General features: G+C 52.3%; 1 protein-coding gene across 2 annotated transcripts in view; it reads left to right on the forward strand.

Moving 5' to 3' along the window:
- The first annotated feature begins 343 nt into the window (after positions 1 to 343).
- Chst11 (carbohydrate sulfotransferase 11) overlaps positions 344 to 13,867 on the forward strand; it is a 214,186-nt gene continuing 200,662 nt past the window's right edge. Inside the window, exon 1 of one of the 2 annotated variants that reach the window (XM_028880272.2) lies at positions 344 to 955. In XM_028880272.2, coding sequence (XP_028736105.1) covers positions 838 to 955 — 118 coding nt within the window. In that variant the 5' untranslated portion in view covers positions 344 to 837. The remainder of the gene's footprint in view (positions 956 to 13,867) is intronic. The other variant, XM_028880273.2, reaches the window with a different exon arrangement.

A 13,867-nucleotide genomic window follows, 5' to 3' on the forward strand; every position in this document is an offset into this window, starting at 1 on the left:
GGGATTTTTAAACGGTCGGGTGCCACAGAGCCCCCATTCGCCAAAGACACCCAACCTGCTTCTCGCCACTCTTCTTTCCCCACGGGAGAATGGGTGGCAGGACTAGGTGGCGATCTTATTCGTATTTTTCCCCCCTCCGGGTTTTGTCATGGAAACGTTCACACAACCTCGAGACAGCGGCCCAGCTCCGCCCAGGGACTGAGGGCTTTTGGGACCCTGCGGGAGCGCGCTGTGCTCTCCGGACTCCCGGGGAAACAGCTGGACGCGACCACGTCTCGGGTAGGGGCGGGGGGAGGCGACGCTCCGCCCCGGCGCGGCCCCGCCCTCCCAGCTCGCCGGCGCCCTCCCCTCGCCGGGGGCTGCGAGTTGCGTTTGGTAAAACCCAACCCTGGAATATATAGATCACTGGAGCGCAATGAAGTAGCTTTTGGCGAGGGAGGGAGGGAGGGGGGCCTGGACAGTCACAGAGGCCAGTGCACGGCGGCGGTGGCACCTTCCTTCTGGCATCCCGGTCGCCCGGCCCGCGAGGAGGCAGCGGCGGCCGCAGGCGCCAGCAGAGGAGGCGGCGGAGCATCGAGCAGAGGCTAGGCGGACTGGCAGGAGCGCGCGGCCGGGGCCACGCATCTCCACACTTGCACACCAACTCCCGCGCCTTGCACCCCCGAGACCCGGGCTGGGGGCTCGGAGAACCTCGGTGAAGCTAGAGGGATCCAGCTCGGGAGCTCGGCCAGCTCCGTTTTGAGCCTCCCGGGCGCTGGTTCCCCGCGGCGGGGTCCCCGCTTCTGCGCTCCGGACGCGTCTCCCGGACAGCCGGGTCCCCGCGGCCAGGACAAAGCCATGAAGCCGGCGCTGCTGGAAGTGATGAGGATGAACAGAATTTGCCGGATGGTGCTGGCCACTTGCTTGGGATCCTTTATCTTGGTCATCTTCTATTTCCAAAGTATGTTGCACCCAGGTAGGGGGCGCGTTAGCGTGGTTTTGTTGGATATTTTCTTCTCTCTCGCTCTGCTTTCTGCTTCTTCCAACCTCACCTCTTTCCTTCGGCCTCTTCGGGGCTCCTTGCTGCCGGGATCCGCGGGTCACAGAGTTGGGATGGGAAGACGGAAGGTGCGCTTCCTCTTCCTCTCCCAGCTCCAGGCTGTAGGTTGAGACCGTAAGAAGAGACGGCGTGTGTGGCCCCCGTCTTTCCTTTCTTTTTTCTTTGTGTCTTATCTGTTGGTTAGGTGGCAGAGAAAGGTAGGGGTTGTTGGAAGCTGCCGGGGTCGAGGGTTGGTGGGAGGACAAGAAAACTCGGTCCAGGTTGCTGTTGAGGGTTGGGATGAAACGGGCTCCGGGGCCGGCTGCTCTGCGCCAGGGAGCGCTGCCTCTTCCTGGTTGGGGACCCCGGGGCGAGTGGTGCACGCCCGGGCGAGGTAATGGGTCCCTGCAGACGCCCGAGAAGCGCTAAGCTGAGCTACCACGTGTTCCAGGCTTGGCTGCACAGAGCAGGTGTGGGGAGAGGGTGGGTGGGTGGGTTCCCGGTGCTTCCCTCCACCCGGTGCTATCTTTTGCGAAATACCCCGGGGTCTAGCTCCGCGGTGACCTTGCAACTAGTGCTCCAGGGCCTGGCCCACCCACCCCTCCCGGCCCCAGACCCCGAGCTAGGGACTCCAGAGCTTTTTGGGTCACAGTTTGGCCACCACAGCTCTTGGACATACTTTGTGCAGTTTCTAGGCTCATCCCCTCGCTCTCGGGTTCTGAGCATTTGGAGGTGCTTCGCAGCACAAGAAAGAATCCTTCCTCACATCCTCGCTGGCTTGGACTACATTCTACGTCTGCTATCAGAATAGGGAGAGCCCAGGCTCCCTTCTTCCGGGGGCGGGGGGGGGGTTCCAGAAGGAAAGTTTTAGACTAGACGAGAAGGGGGTGCAGGGCCCGGCTGTGCCGCACAGCTCAGAAGCCCAACAGGTAGGACTTTCTGAGAAGGTTCTGTGTTGCCACCCAGGCATAGAGTAAACCCCTTTTATCCCCGATCCACAGACCTGTGCTGGGCCACGTTAGCATCCAGGTCCCTTTTTTTTGATGCCTCTAAGTTGCCACAGTAATCATTTACTTTTCTAACTGCAGGGAGGAGGGAGAGGGAAACACATTTCCTTCCAGGGAAATGAGGTTGGTTTTGCCTCCCGCCTTCTTGAAGTGTGTGTGTTTTAACATTTTCAGTAGAGGTGGCCCCAAGCCTGCCTCTTGGTGAATGGCAGAGCCATCAAGCTGTTCTTTGCATTAGCCAAGCAGGGCTGCCGGCTATGGGATTCCTGGACAGGGACAGACTGGCCCCTCTTCCTTGTGGAACAGTTGTTGAGGCGGCCTGGCTGCCAAGAATATGGTCTTGTGCTATACCATGTGGAACCCCAGGACACCCCAGCCGGTCCTGGTAAAAGATGGCTTTTGTTTGCAGCTCGTATTTTTAGTTTCATGTCAGCGAAGTAAAGCGGTGTTTGTCTCCTCACTCCAAACCTGTGGTTGTGGAACTTCTGAGGGAATTTAAAAATGGACTTTGCTGGCATTCCGGGTTGCAAGAGGGTGGGACCAGACAGACGGGCATCTCAAGAGTGCCAAGCTCCTGGGGCCACCCGGGACCAAGCCAGATTCTCTCCCCAGAGGGCTACAAGACAGGTTGGTATGCAGATATAATGAGGCTCCTGCTGTTTAAACAAAGGGCCCAATGATTTGGTCTAGACTGCAGAGCTCTGTTCAGGCCTATTCAAGTTTTGCTGGGATGCTGCATGCCCGGGAATTCTCAGCCGAAATGCTTAGGAGTGTACAGCCGGAATGTACCTGAACCTCCCTACACCTGTGAATTGTCATCAAAATCCCATGTGCCTGGATCCTGTGGGTCAAGTAGGAAGCAGTCCTTAGCCGAGACACTGGGGAAGAAACTTGTAACCTGTAAGCCTTACACTGCCAGCTCTCATCAGGATTTATTAATTTATTAATTGGCTTGGAGGTGGCTTTAGGGTTTTTGCAGTGTAACTTTCCGGAACCACAGCCATGTCTAAGCTTGTGCTGGACTGAACACTGCTCTTTGATCCTGCTCTGGCGGTCCCTTTTGGACCCCTCTCCCCTCCCCGAAATGGCATTTGTTTATAACTCATATCACGAGGAGCCTGCTTTTCCTGACCCGCCTTTTAGTGCAGGGTAGGTGCTACTTTCAGAACGTTGGATTGGATATGAACCTGCAGATGTCTAGTTGAAAGTTCTCACTCGAAATTATACATAGTGTCGCAGAGCCCCTGTCCTTAATACTATATGGGGGGCATAAAAATATGCTTTGGAGATAGTACTACTTTTTTTATTTCTTGTCTTTTATTTTGTTAACATCTACTGTTGATAACTGAGGCCAAATCATTTTTTTTCTAGTTCGAGTTTTTAAAAAAAGATTTGAAGAGATTTATTTTATTTTTAATGACTTCCTCCCTGCTCTCTCTCTCTCTCTCTCTCTCTCTCTCTCTCTCTCTCTCTCTCTCTCTCTGTGTGTGTGTGTGTGTGTGTGTGTGTGTGTGTGTGTATGTGTGTGTGTATGTTATATGTGTGCAGGTGACTGCTGTGTCCAGAAGCGGGTTTGAATCCCCTGGAGCTGGAGTTACAGGTGGTTGTGAGCGCCTGATGTGGGTGCTGGGAACCAAATCTTGGTCCTCTGCAAGAGCAGCAAGGGCTTTTCACTGGACCAGCCATCTCTCCAGCCCTGGCTGCTTTGAATTTGAAAGGGGTGCGGCCTTGAGTCCTGGAAGTCTCGTGGTACAGCCCGGGAAGTCTCTCAGGATCAGCCTGGCAGAGACAGAAGGACCACAACACAGCCCAGACTGTGTGCCCCTGGATTTCAGGCTCTCTATCAGGAGTTCTCTGGATACCTGTCTGTGAGACAGAAAAGCAGTATGTGAAAGAAATGAACTCCTTTAAGTTTTCTTGCTGGTTGGAGGGTGTGAGGAGGGGGGAAAAACCAAAAACCAAAACCAAAAAGCCAAAACACTGCCCAGCTCTCAGGCTGGCAAATGCCTCCCCCGTTCCGTCGGAAGCCCTCTGTCTTTTGTATTTTTCTAGTTCATAAGATTGGGCAATTGTGAACTTGAGTAATTGGCCATCAGATAATTGGCCATTGGTTACGCAGCTGAACATTTAGGAGTGGGCCCCTGACAGTTAGGCAGTTTTCTTTAGAAATCCTTGACCTTCTGAGTTAATAGTCTCCATGAAGTGCTTTTTTTTGGGGTGGGGTGGGGTCAGGGACAAGATTTTAGGTTTCCTACTAGTCCAGGCGCTTTGTACAGGGCCGGACACATAGAAGGCTGTCCACAAATATTTGCTAGCTGAATGTATGAAGTAGACCCTTATCTCCAGCTCCAGGAAGGTAGTAGCTTCGGGGCTGGTCAAGAGCGCCTGCCTTCAACCTCCAGCTCTGCTGCAGGGGCATGTCCGTGAATTCCCAGACTCCCAGTTTTCTGGTGACTGGCCCCAGTTTAAACCCTTTAAGACCAGAGCCTTCACCATGGGCTGCACTGCCCCCGAGGCACCAGGCGTCGGCAGAAACTTCTCTGTGTCCTGGATGTCGGAGAAGGGTGGCCTCCGCCAGCTAACTGACTTCAATCCGTGCTCACGACGACGCACACCTCCACAGGTCCTTCACCCCTGTGAGTCCCTCCGTGAATGCAGCGGGGGAAGTTCATCCTCTCTCTTTAAAATGTCTCACACGCTTGCCCAAGACAGCAGGGCCGTCCTTTGATGGAGCCGGAGGCCGCAGGCTGCCCTGTGTCGGGAGGGGGTGCGTCCCCCACCTTCCTTTTGTGCTTCTCACTAGGATTGTGGTTTTTTTTTTTTTTTAAAGCTACTGTTCCTGGAGAAGCCTGCCAAGGACAGCCTCTCGTCCGCCATTCTCTTCTTCTGCAGTCTGTTCACTTCCACCGTCACTGGGAATTCTGCGCCTGGGTTGGATGTATGGGAAGATTACAGCTTTTATTTAAAGACGTATTGGATCAGGCCAAACATAGAATACATATGAAAGCATGATTTTAATCTCTAATTCTATCTGTAAATTTGAGATCTAGGGAAGAGAAACAATCCCCACTATTCACCACTCAGAAGCAACTGAATTTCCCCCCCCCCCATAGTGTAGAATGTATACATGGGTTGAATATCCCTTACCAGAGATTATGAAACCCAAGAGGCTCTAACATTGGAAAGATTTTTGAGAGCCACCACGGTCACAGGAGTGGAAAATTCCACATCTGGCTTCATGTGATAGGCCGTAGTCAAAACACAGGTGAATAAAGATATATAGGGTCACCTCAGGCTGCTTTTAAGGTGACGGTGGTACACAAATGAGTTTCATGCTTAGCCTTGGGTCCAGTCCCCAAGAGACCTCATTATACATGTGTAGAGCTCCCAGAATTCAAAACCTGTCCAAAATCCAAAAAGCTTCTGATCCCAATCATTTTAGATAAGAGAAATGTGTATCATATATATATATATTATATATATTAATATATGTAATATGGTTGAGATCCCATAATGCATTTGTATCAGTAAAATACACCACTCTGGTGAGTCATTATTAAAACTTGAGACAAGAGTTTAACCACAGTCTTTAAAGTTTACAGAACTCCATGTGTGTCTGCCCTTCCCTGAACCCATGCAGAGCATTGGTCCAGTATCTCTATGTTGTTACACATGGTAAATTTTACATCAGGGAATCGTTTTGCTTATGTATGGAATAAGTTTCGGATCATTCCAACACTTAGGGCTGCTTTTCTCTTACCTACAGAAACGTCCTTTGAAAAGGTACCAGGGTGGTCTCAGCACTGGGGCCGTTAGGAAGCCGGAAACAGTGTTGGGTAACTGGCAGACGAGACACTCTGAGTCTGGGATCTTCCCCTCGGCAGTTAGCGTCTGTGCCTCCACAGGATTTCCCTCCCTGGTGAGAGCTCCGAGGAGTCCAGCCAGGCTCTTCACTTTCTTGCCCTCTGCAGTAAGGGGTGACTGAGCGCCACAGAAAGGCTGGCCAGGGACTTTCTGAGGGTAGGGGTGGTGGGAGAGGGCGCCCTCCCTCCACCCGGGCGGGAAGTGTTTGTATTTGTCTGACTGAAAATCATTCTGCTTCTGATGGGCTCAGGCAACCCACTTATTTAAAAACAGGAAATCAAAGGCTCCCAGCGCTGGCACCACCCTTTCCCTTCTTGTCCTCCTCTCACTCCGGGGGTCAGGGGACACATGCTGTCCCCAAAGTCCTGGCCAGCAAGCCTCTGCTGAGGGTAGATTCGGAGAAGATGATAGAAGTCCCTCTGCTGACTTACTTATTTTTATTTTTGTCTTTTCTTAACATCTTGGGACCCCCCTCTGATCTATCAATTAGAATCTCCTGGAATTTACAATTTATACTTTTTGGGTCAAATGTGATTCAGTGACACTTACACGTGGAATTCGAGTGTGCTCTCTCTCTCTGCCAGGCATGGTTCTGTGTTCAGAACATAGGAGCCCGCACAGAACCTGTAGTGGAGATGTAAATACTGTGTGCAGTTTGTCAGAGGGAAAGAAGAGGAACAGACCCTGGAGGACAGGATACGAAGGGCAAGAGTTGCAGTTTGTTAGGAAGGTAATCAGGGGGTGCCGTTGACGCAGTGACTCAGACAACAGGGAGGTGCGGGAAGCGAAGGGTCCCCGCTATGTATCCAGCCCACACAGTGTTCCGTTAGAGAGCAGACCAAGGCTGCGTCTTGTTCCCGGTGGGAACATGCCAGGCAGGGTGCTCAGGGTGCCCAGCGCAGGGGGAGGGAAGCAGCTGAAGACCATGGGGTGTGCAGGGCTTGGCCTTGGCTGTGGGAGGGAGGGGAGCGCGGAGGGGTTCGAGCAGGACCCTGGGGCAGGCAGGGTGGCCAAAATGAAGCCGAGCTGACTCTTGCTGACATTCTTGGTTTGTCTTGAGACAGCGTCAGTGCCCTTCATTGGAGTGCTCATCATGCCACCCCCCTACACACATACACATACACACACACACACACACACACACACACACACACACACACACACACACGGTCATCTCCATTTTTCAGTTTTTGAAGAAGTAACAATCTATAGAAAAAAAACCCATCCACACGAGCTTGTGGGCTTGTGTTGGCATCTGGTAAAAACAGGCCGAATGAACCGGTGATCTGGAAGTGGAAGACCTGCGTCTGAGGCGGGGTACCCCAGTCCCTGCCCTGTGAATAGCTATGCTTTATGACACTTGGATTTTTATACATTTTAGTGCAGATGGCATTTGACTGGGCTGCAGTAGATGGCATCTTACCATTGTGCTGCCCTTCATGAGCAGCCCTTTTCCTCCTTAGTAGGACATAAAATGGCAGTACGCCTCCACAGCCTTTACCCTCCGAGGCCTTATAAATCCTGAAGGGACTGTTTGTGAACCACAGCATGCTCTGTGGCCTCAGTCAGGGGGTGAGCAGGGTGCTTCTGGAAGGTCCAGCTCTGGCTGGGGTGCGGAAGTGTGGGGTTAGTTTGATCACTGGCTTCTTCAAGCCTGCCCAGCTTGCTGCCTGCCCGGCCTTCTATGTTTGTTACCTTGTGTACAGAGACCCTGACTTGATGCTCGTCTCTGTCTCTCTGTTTGTGTGTTCACGTGTACAGGTACACATGTGTGCAGGTTCACATGTGTGTGAGCGTATATGTGCATCAGAGGTGAACCCCTGGGGTCAGTGTCTTCCATCTGGCACAGCCCATCTTTTATTTGGGGCCAGGGAGTGGGGTCCTTCTCTGGCCTGGAACTTTCTAAGTAGGCCGGCCGGCCGCTGAACCGGCCTCTGCTCTCCAGGACTGGGGTTTCAGACATAACCACCGCCAGTTTTGTTGTTGAGTTTTCAATGTGGGCTCTAAGGTCAGTGTAAGGATTGAACTCAGGTTGTCATGCTGGCAAGGCGATCACCTCACTGACTCTCCCTAGCCCTGGGGTCTTTTTGAAATTATTGTTATTAGTGATGACGTTGGTTAAGAGTCAGAATGGGGCCGGGCGGTGGTGGCGCACGCCTTTAATCCCAGCACTCGGGAGGCAAAGCCAGGCGGATCTCTGTGAGTTCGAGGCCAGCCTGGGCTTCCAAGTGAGCTCCAGGAAAGGCGCAAAGCTACACAGAGAAACCCTGTCTCGAAAAACCAATAAAAAAAGAGTCAGAATGGGAAGGGAAGGGGCATAAGTTAATTAACATGGGGCTTGGACTTGAACTTCAGTAGGGACAGGCAGATTTCCTGGGAGGAGTATGTCCACAAGCCCTGTTGCCCTGGGCCATTCCTCCAGCCCGTTCAGAAATGTGCCGCAGTTAGGACTTGACTTGTTACGGTTCCTCTTTTGACTTGTCAGGGCAAGGGTCTGGTCACGGGCATCCTAACAGCCCGAGGGGCTTAGGAGACATTCAGAGAGTAGATAGCCAAGTCCCAAAGCCTTCTCTTCCAACCCTTCCTGGCCAGCCACGCACCTCAGACCAAGGGCGACCAGCCAGGTTGGATAAGTCAGGACCAAACAGATTCTGGTGTGGTGTGGAACGGTCTAGAAGAACGGTAGAATGAGTGAGGACCACATAGCCACAGGACTTACAGATCTGAGCAGCCATGCCCGATAAGTTCTGTTTATAAATAATTTACGCACATTACTATATTATCATATGAATATCTAGGATAGGGTCACAGTGACTACATACTCACTTTTTCATTGCGTTCTGGGTAATTCCATTGATTGACTCTTCCTACTGTGATTCTGTGGTTCTTTTTCTGGTGGTCCCCAGAAAGGATGGCATTCTCTTGGGACCCTGGGTTGCGCTGTGACCTTCGGCCTGCCTTCTCTCCATTATGGTAGGTTTGTTCAAACTGACCACGGCATCTGCAAACCTGCTTGAGTCTAGTGTGTGTCCAGTTAGTGAAATATGCCCAGAGCAGGGGAAATCCTGACGTGGCCACTGTGGTTGCTATTTTCTGGTTGCCTGTCTGTCCAACCCTCAAAATACTTGTCCAAAATGTCACAAATGGTGTGTAACCTCAGGTGACAGGTTAGAAGGGGGTGGGGAGGGTCAGTTTCTGATAATTTGTGTTGCTTACATCAGGTTATGTCCTTTTGGTTTTGAGACACCTTTGTAGGCCACCCTGACCTTGAACTTCTGATCTTTCCTGAATTTCCTCAAGTGCTGAGATTGTAGGCATCCATGATCAGGCTAGGATGCATTTTCATTTTCTTGGTGGTGGTGGTGGTGGTGGTGGTGGTGGTGTGTGTGAGCGCACATGCGCCCATGCACGAGTGTGCTTGTGGCAGCCAGAGGTTGGTGGCCGGTGTTTTGCTTGCTGGCTCTCTGATTGTCCTTTGAGACAGGCTCTCTTCCTGAACTTGGGGCTCATTGATAAAGTCTGAGGATCCTCCGGCTCTGCCCGTCAGTGCCGGGGTTACAGACGTGTGCTGTTTGTGCCTGACTTTTTACGTGGGTGCCGGGGATCTGAACTCAGGTCCTTGTGCCTGCACAAGAGGCACTTTGCCTCCTTAGCTGTCTCCTCAGCCCCAGCCTCACTTTTATATTAAATAATAAATGGAAGGTCGAGCGGTCCCTTCCCAGACCCTTTTGGGGTTCAGTGTCATCTGGACTTGTCTTTAGTATATCAGTAAGAAGTGCCTGCCCCTTGGGTAACAGTCCAGTGTGACCCCAGCATTGTGGGGGGTCAGTTTGACCTTAACTAAGCATGTGGCAAGGGCTGCTGTTCCAACATCACTGGTTCCTGTGTCTCAGAGAAACAGGTCCTGTCACCATAGGGCCCTTCCCCGCTCTCTTGAATAGTTAACGGAAGAGCTTTGGAGTGCCCGCGTGTGCGTGCGTGCATGCGTGTGTGTGTGTGTGTGTGTGTGTGTGTGTGTGTGTGTGTGTACACCCCACAAAGACGCCTCAGGTGGAAAGGACCAGTGGTTGGATTTCAGTTCAAAGCTGTTCATTTCAGGGAACCCCAGGAGAGGGATCACAGTTCTCACTGAACACACGCCTCAGCTTTAGCTCCTTGGATGTGGACACTCCCCATAGTGCACAGGTATAGAATTTGGAACCCAGGGAGCAGCAGCATGTGGGGCCTCGGCTGTCCACTGTGCCCATTCCATATTTTTCAAGATATTTTGTTGAGTGACTATTAAGAGTTAGCCTCAGTTCTGTATGCTGGAGACAGAACAGAAAAACAACCGTGCCCTCGTGGATGACGCGTCTAGACAGGGGAGCATAACAGATGTGTGTTTCCTGGGTATGTGTGCCGGTGACAAATGTTACGGAGGAAACAGTGAAATGAGGAAGGGGCTTTGAGACGGCAGCCCTGGGGGGTGCCTGGCAGTGTGAAATAGGGAGGGCAGGCCTCTCAGATAAGAAGATTGAAGGAGATGAGTTTATGGAGCTGATGAGCCGATGAAATAGTGGAGATATTTATTCACAGAGGCCAGCTTGGCCCAGGCGTTTCCTATATATTAATCCTCACAGGACTCTGGAGGCACACACTATTATTTTCGCAGCTTTCCGGGAGCGGGAGGCAGGCTTACAGAATCTCACTTCCTCAAGTACAGACACTGATGGAGTTAAAGCTGGCCTCGTGGCTGTTGCTCTGAACAGCTACCTGGGGCTCCTCACTGAGAGGGAGGTGTGTTCCTCCCCATGCCTACTCCCAGGACTGTAAAGAATGACTGGAACTTAGGGGTGAGGACCTTTCTGCCGTGATCCCGCTAAATGGTTCTGCATAAACAGCCTCTGCCTTGGTACCTGCCGTCCCCATGATTTGGGCAAGTGGCGGCCAGTTGTAGGGTGTGGTAACCAATGACATGTGTGACTGGATGAAGTTGACCCACTGAGATACGGCCACCTCATCTGTTTGTCCCCTGGGTGGTGTGGGGGGCATTGCATGGGAAAGCATGTTAAGAAGGTTGTTATAAATGATGCATTTATTATGAACGGTACATTGTGATAATTGTAGAACGTTCCTCCTCTGTTTTCCATCTTCGTGTCTGCGGCAGCGCTGACATTTCATCCCGGAACCCGAGCCAGCTCTCACCCAGAGCGCACATGCACTGTAAGGTTCTCCGGGAGCTGTGGATGTCTAGATTCCGAGGAAGCTCCTTCTGGATGCTGACTGGCTCACCTCCCTGCCAGTGCCTAGTCTTAGCTTTGTCCCTATGGAACATTTTGCAAAAGCATGTATATCTGATAGGGAAAAAAAAAAAAAAAAAAGAGTCAACTCTGTGGTTTCATGCCGAATGCACGAAAAGCTCTATTATGCGCGTAACTACTGTGCAGGTTACCATCAGCTATAAAAAAAAGACATGAGGTGTAACCTGCGGGGGGCCCTGGTCCCTGCACCATTCTAAAGTTGGTCCAAGGCCGGTGAAAACAGCCGTATGTGTCATGGCTGTCCTTGTGGCTCGTGGTGAGGACAGAGCGGGCTGGCTGTTGGCTTCACCTGGTGCTGCTGTGTGCTTAGGGGGACCAGTCACCTCTTAGTTCACTTCGGGGCCATGGAGCTTGCTCTGTGAATGGAGATTATGGCCGAGGCTGGGGTCCATGCTGCCACTGCCACCAGGCCAAGATTCCATAACGATGATTTGAGCAGGCCCTGTGTTCTGCACCCGGACAGCAAGGGCACGTCTGTCCCCCCCACATCACCGGGCGTTAGGGTCTTCATGGTGGCTGGGGAGTTTGTCAGCACTCACATTTTCTTCCAGGCCAGACAAGGTCTCTGTCCTCTCAGGCATGAGGGCCCAGTGTGCCAGCCCAGATCCTTCTCAATATTGATTTAGAATGTTGTTGTTGTTTACCTGGGGCCTGTTTTTTTGCCTTCTCTTCTCTCCCCAGGAGAAGCACCCAGGGGGATTTGAATCATCTCCAGTACAGAGGGGATTGTGGGCCGCTAAGCACCCCGTCACACACAGGTGGCCCCCGCAACAAAGAGCAGTCGGGTTCAGAATAGCAGCAGCTGTGGTGGATGGGGAGATGCCCGGTGAGGAAGGGCTTGCCGCCCAAGCGTGAGGACCCGAATCTGGATCTCCAGCACCCACCTAAGAAGGCAGGTGTGGCTATGTCTGTAATCCCAGTGCACTAGGGAGGCAGAGGCAGGAGAATTCCTGGAGCTCATTGGCCAGCAAGGCAGACCGAATTGGTGAGCTCCAGCTTTGATCTTAGCAAATAAGGCGGAGGACAGGTGAGCTGGCTAGCTGGGGAAGGGGGCTTGCTGCACAAGCCTGGAGACCCCGGTTCAATCCCCAGGACCCGTGAAAAGGGGAAAGGAGGGAACCAGTTCCACAAAATTGGGCTCTGACCCCCCAAACCTGTGCTGCGGCACACATACACACACAATAATAAGAATGTGCACACAATAGTAATAAAGTGGAACACTAAGTGAGATGGAAAATGCTGGCAAAGACACCGGATACCAACCTCTGGATTTCGCGTGCACACACAGTATTTTTTCTGATGCTTAAGAACACTAGGAGAAATGGTGATTTACTGAGTGTGACAGCCAGGGTGTCGGCTCCGTCCTTAGGTCACTCCAGCAGTCGTATTAAGTGGGCAACTGACAATCCCAATATGCAGATGGAGAGGTGGGCGATTTGTGGTTCAGGGACTTGCCTGCCTGGAAAGCTCTGGGAAAGGATCTGGGCTTAAGACCGACCGCCACCATAGTCATACTTCTTATCCCACCCCAGACTGACCGCCACCATAGCCATACTTCTTACCCCACCCCAGACTGAGCATCACCATAGCCATACTTCTTACCCCACCCCAGACTGATCACTACCATAGCCATACTTCTTACCCCACCCCAGACTGATCACCATAGCCATACTTCTTACCCCACCCCAGACTGATCACCACCATAGCCATACTTCTTACCCCACCCCAGACTGAGCACCACCATAGCCATACTTCTTACCCCACCCCAGACCGATCACCACCATAGCCATACTTCTTACCCCACCCCAGACTGATCACTACCATAGCCATACTTCTTACCCCACCCCAGACCGATCACCACCATAGCCATACTTCTTACCCCACCCCAGACTGATCACTACCATAGCCATACTTCTTACCCCACCCCAGACTGATCACCACCATAGCCATACTTCTTACCCCACCCCAGACTGATCACCACCATAGCCATACTTCTTACCCCACCCCAGACCGACCACCACCATAGCCATACTTCTTACCCCACCCCAGACCGATCACCACTATAGCCATACTTCTTACCCCACCCCAGACCGATCACCACCATAGCCATACTTCTTACCCCACCCCAGACCCCATCTTCTTGGTCTTGATTTCAGCTAATTAGGTCAAGAGCTAATTATTTCACAAGAGCCTTGAGCTCAGCTGTGGGCTAAGTGGATGGGCCCGTCAGTGATCGCCCTTCTCTCCTTACTCTACACCTTATCCCTGGTGAACCCAGCCCTCTGGGGACCGGAGCTGTCGGCTGTGTTCAGATGTCCCCCGTCTGTCTTCAGCCGAGATGTATCATGAGGTCAAAATCCAGTTCACATGTTATTCCTGGGGTGAAACCTCATCTGCCTGCTCTTGGTTGGGACACGGCAGGTGGCCTTCTTCTGGGTGCATGCCCGTGATGTAAAAATGCTGTGGACTGGCTCCGGGAAGCCGGTGCCATGTTTCCTGCAGTGTCCTCATGCTTAGAACAGAGCCTTCGCTGTGTGTGGCAGCTCACACCCGAGAACCCAGCACTCAGGAGGCCAAGGCAGTCCAACTGCTATGAACTCTGGGCAGCTTGGGCTGCATAGTGTGTCCCGGGACAGCCTCGGCTGTAGTGGGGTGTGGTGGTTCACATCTATAATTCC

Source organism: Peromyscus leucopus, chromosome 18 (genome assembly GCF_004664715.2).
Source record: "Peromyscus leucopus breed LL Stock chromosome 18, UCI_PerLeu_2.1, whole genome shotgun sequence".
NCBI classification, from domain to species: domain Eukaryota; kingdom Metazoa; phylum Chordata; class Mammalia; order Rodentia; family Cricetidae; genus Peromyscus; species Peromyscus leucopus.